This window comes from Mytilus galloprovincialis, chromosome 11 (assembly GCF_965363235.1).
Source record: "Mytilus galloprovincialis chromosome 11, xbMytGall1.hap1.1, whole genome shotgun sequence".
In the NCBI taxonomy this organism is placed as follows: domain Eukaryota; kingdom Metazoa; phylum Mollusca; class Bivalvia; order Mytilida; family Mytilidae; genus Mytilus; species Mytilus galloprovincialis.
In genome coordinates this window covers 57,385,791-57,389,013 of record NC_134848.1, presented here as the reverse complement: position 1 = coordinate 57,389,013, position 3,223 = coordinate 57,385,791, and the positions used below count along the sequence as shown (strand labels likewise).

General features: G+C 37.3%; 1 protein-coding gene across 1 annotated transcript; it reads left to right on the top strand.

The window, feature by feature from the left end:
- Positions 1-722: 722 nt before the first annotated feature.
- LOC143052447 (uncharacterized) lies at positions 723-2,788 on the top strand. The gene has a single exon (XM_076225481.1). The coding sequence runs from the start codon at positions 839-841 to the stop codon at positions 2,288-2,290; it is 1,452 nt and encodes a 483-aa protein (XP_076081596.1). The 5' UTR covers positions 723-838; the 3' UTR covers positions 2,291-2,788.
- Positions 2,789-3,223: the final 435 nt, after the last annotated feature.

Genomic DNA, 3,223 nt, shown 5'->3' with positions numbered 1-3,223 from the left:
GTATGCGGAATATATCAAATGGAAAATTGCATTTCCAGAGGTAAAATTTGGAATATCTCCTTTCCTACTCAATGAGATAAAATACCCCCAATTTAGGGAATTAGTATGCAAGATGGAACTAAGGGACCTGCTATTGGAAACAGACGCACCATACCTACCAGGAGCAGATGGAAGTACTGGTTCTCCATTGTTGGTGAAAGATTTGGCTGAAAAGATAGCCAACCTCCACAACGTCTCCACAGAAGAGGTGGCTAGGATAACAACAGATAATGCCAAGAAGTTATACAAAATAAAAGAACTATAGATAACATATATGACTTTATGTATAGGATAGGTTTTAGTGTACAGAAGGACAGATTTTACCATTGATTGTTGGACAATTTTGTGTTGCGATATTTTTAATCTGTGGACATATGTATATAGTCTTATGGTGGAATTATATGGAGATGATCACTCTTGCTGAAAACGGGGAGGAATGTTGTATTGATAAAGTTGGTATTTGGTCATACCGGAAACCGGAAATATAGATCAGCTGACCGCGGGAACTTGACGATTCGAACCAGTTACTTGCAAACAACCTCTGTGTCTAGACGTATAACTTAGAACTAGAGACTTGATTGATAACCTAGTTGGTTGGATACTCCCGACTAAAAGGTAACTCATATATTCACACATTCACACATATTCGTACATTCACCATTCGCCCATTTACAACAATATCAATGAGAATTTCGAACACGAAGCAAAGAAATTCAAACATGAAAACGAGGAAGAGAAATTCAAACATGAATACGACGCAAAGACATTCAAACATGAATACGAGGCAGAGTCATTCCACATGTTCAAACATGAAAACCTGAACCCCGGAAATAATGAGAATACTTATGACAAAGACGGACTAGAAACGTACGAGGAATATCGAAACGATGAAAGTTACCATGAGGATGACGACGATAGTAATTCCGGAGGTGACGTCGCCGATCAGTATTCGATGGAAGATGACTCCAACATGTCAAAGTTAAACTTAAAGTATCAATGCAAATTTTGTTCACGACGATTTGGAAACAGACGTTATTTAGAACAACATGAAGCCTCGCACACTGGTGAAAAGAAGCATATCTGTAAATATTGCAATAAAGGGTATAGCTCACAATACAGTATTCTGGCACACATGAGTCGACACCATCCCGAGGAAGGACTATCTAGATATGCGTGTGATAAATGTGATAAGACATTTTATTATCAATTTCAGTTATCAAGACATGCTAAAACTCACCTTGAACTGAAACCTTTTCAGTGTAAACTTTGTTCAAAAAGCTTTAGTTTATCTTCAAGGTTAAAACAACACATGGGTCAACACACGGGTGAAGGCATTTTTACATGCGAATTTTGTCAAAAAACTTATGGAAGCAATCAAGCATTACAATCTCATTTAAATACTCATACGCATACCACTGAATTCAAATGCGAAATCTGCAATGCAATTTTCTATGTGCGTGGGAATCTGACGAAGCACAAATCAACTCATTCTGAAGATCGACCATGGAAGTGTTCAATATGCGGTAAAGGGTTTAAACAAAGTTCCAGCATGCATACACATTTAGAAACACATAAGCCAAAGTCAGAGAGAAAACCAAAAAGGGTTATAACAAAAGATTTCAAATGTAACATTTGTCATAAAGAATACTCTTGTCAGTCCGCTTTACTAACCCACGAGAAAAATCATAATGGCGAATTATACCGATGTGATGAGTGTCCGAAAGTGTTTGTACAACAGATTGCTTTAGATATCCACGTGAGACAGCACACTGGGGATATGACACATAATTGTGAAGTATGTGGGCGTGGCTTTGGTTGCCATGACTATTTGAGACGTCACATGAGAATTCACACTGGAGAGAAACGCTACAGTTGTGACGTATGTGCTCAATCTTTTACCCAATCAGCAGCAAGAAACAGACATAAACGGATACACACGGGTGAGAAGCCGTACAAGTGTGAAGCATGTGATCGTGCTTACGTCGACAAGCATTCTATGTTGAAACATGCCAGAATCCACTTGGAAAATGTAGATCTAAAAACGTTTAAATGTGAAATCTGCGAAAAAGGATTTACTACAAAATTTGGTTTGAATTGTCATTTGAAATCTGTTCACGAGGGGACTAAAGACCAGAAATGTGAAATTTGTGGAAAAACATTTGCACTAGAAGGTTATCTTCGTATTCACATGAAATCACACAACAAGGAAAACAAAACAAGGAAAAGGAAACGAAGTGAAAATGATATTTAAGAATATGGACTAACTATTACATGTATACCATCATCATGATCTTTATTTACATGACTAAATTTCAACGTCTAGCGTCAATCATCATATTATTTATGCGTTCTTTAGTGTGTATTTTGTACATGTTTAATATTGAGTGTGTATTTTGTACATATAGAATATGAAGTATGTTCATTTGTTTTATGGTCTGAACCATCAGGTTGTTTAAAATGTTTAATATAATGTTTTGTTTTGAAACCAAAAACAGACGGTTGAAAACCGTTGTTTTGAAATTCCAATGACATTCCAAATTTATCGCCACTCGTTCCTGCCGACCATACATTGCAAAATGTATCTTATGTATTTCTTGTTAATTTATTCTTGTCTTGAACCAATTGCCAATGGGCGTGAGGCAAACAACAAATAAAGTAATAGATAATAACTCTTACTTTTAGTTTTGTTGCTTTTTCCAACGGTAAAGGGGGAAACAAGCATATGTCCACCTATGAGTGAAGTGACACGGAGGTATATTCAATTTCGCAAATCCGGCCCGGGGGGGGGGGGGGGGGGGGGATTTTCCCCCATCATTCGTTCCCCAGATCCAACTGTTCAATTTTAACCCTCTCCTTAATTCACCACCTCGAAACTGTTTCATCTCCTTTAACTACATAAACTATAGCACTTACACACAAGCCGATTGAATGTCAAAGTTATTTTATGCCCTATTTATTGGCATTATGTTTTCTGGGCTGTGCATCCGTTAGTCCGTCCGTCTGTCCCGCTTCAGGTTAAAGTTTTTGTTCGAGGTAGTTTTTTTATGAAGTTGAAGTCCAATCAACTTGAAACTTAGTACACGTGTTCCCTATAATATGGTCTTTATAATTTTATTGCCAAATTAGAGATTTTATCCCGTTTTCACGGTCCATTGAACATAGGAAATGATAGTTCGGATTGGGC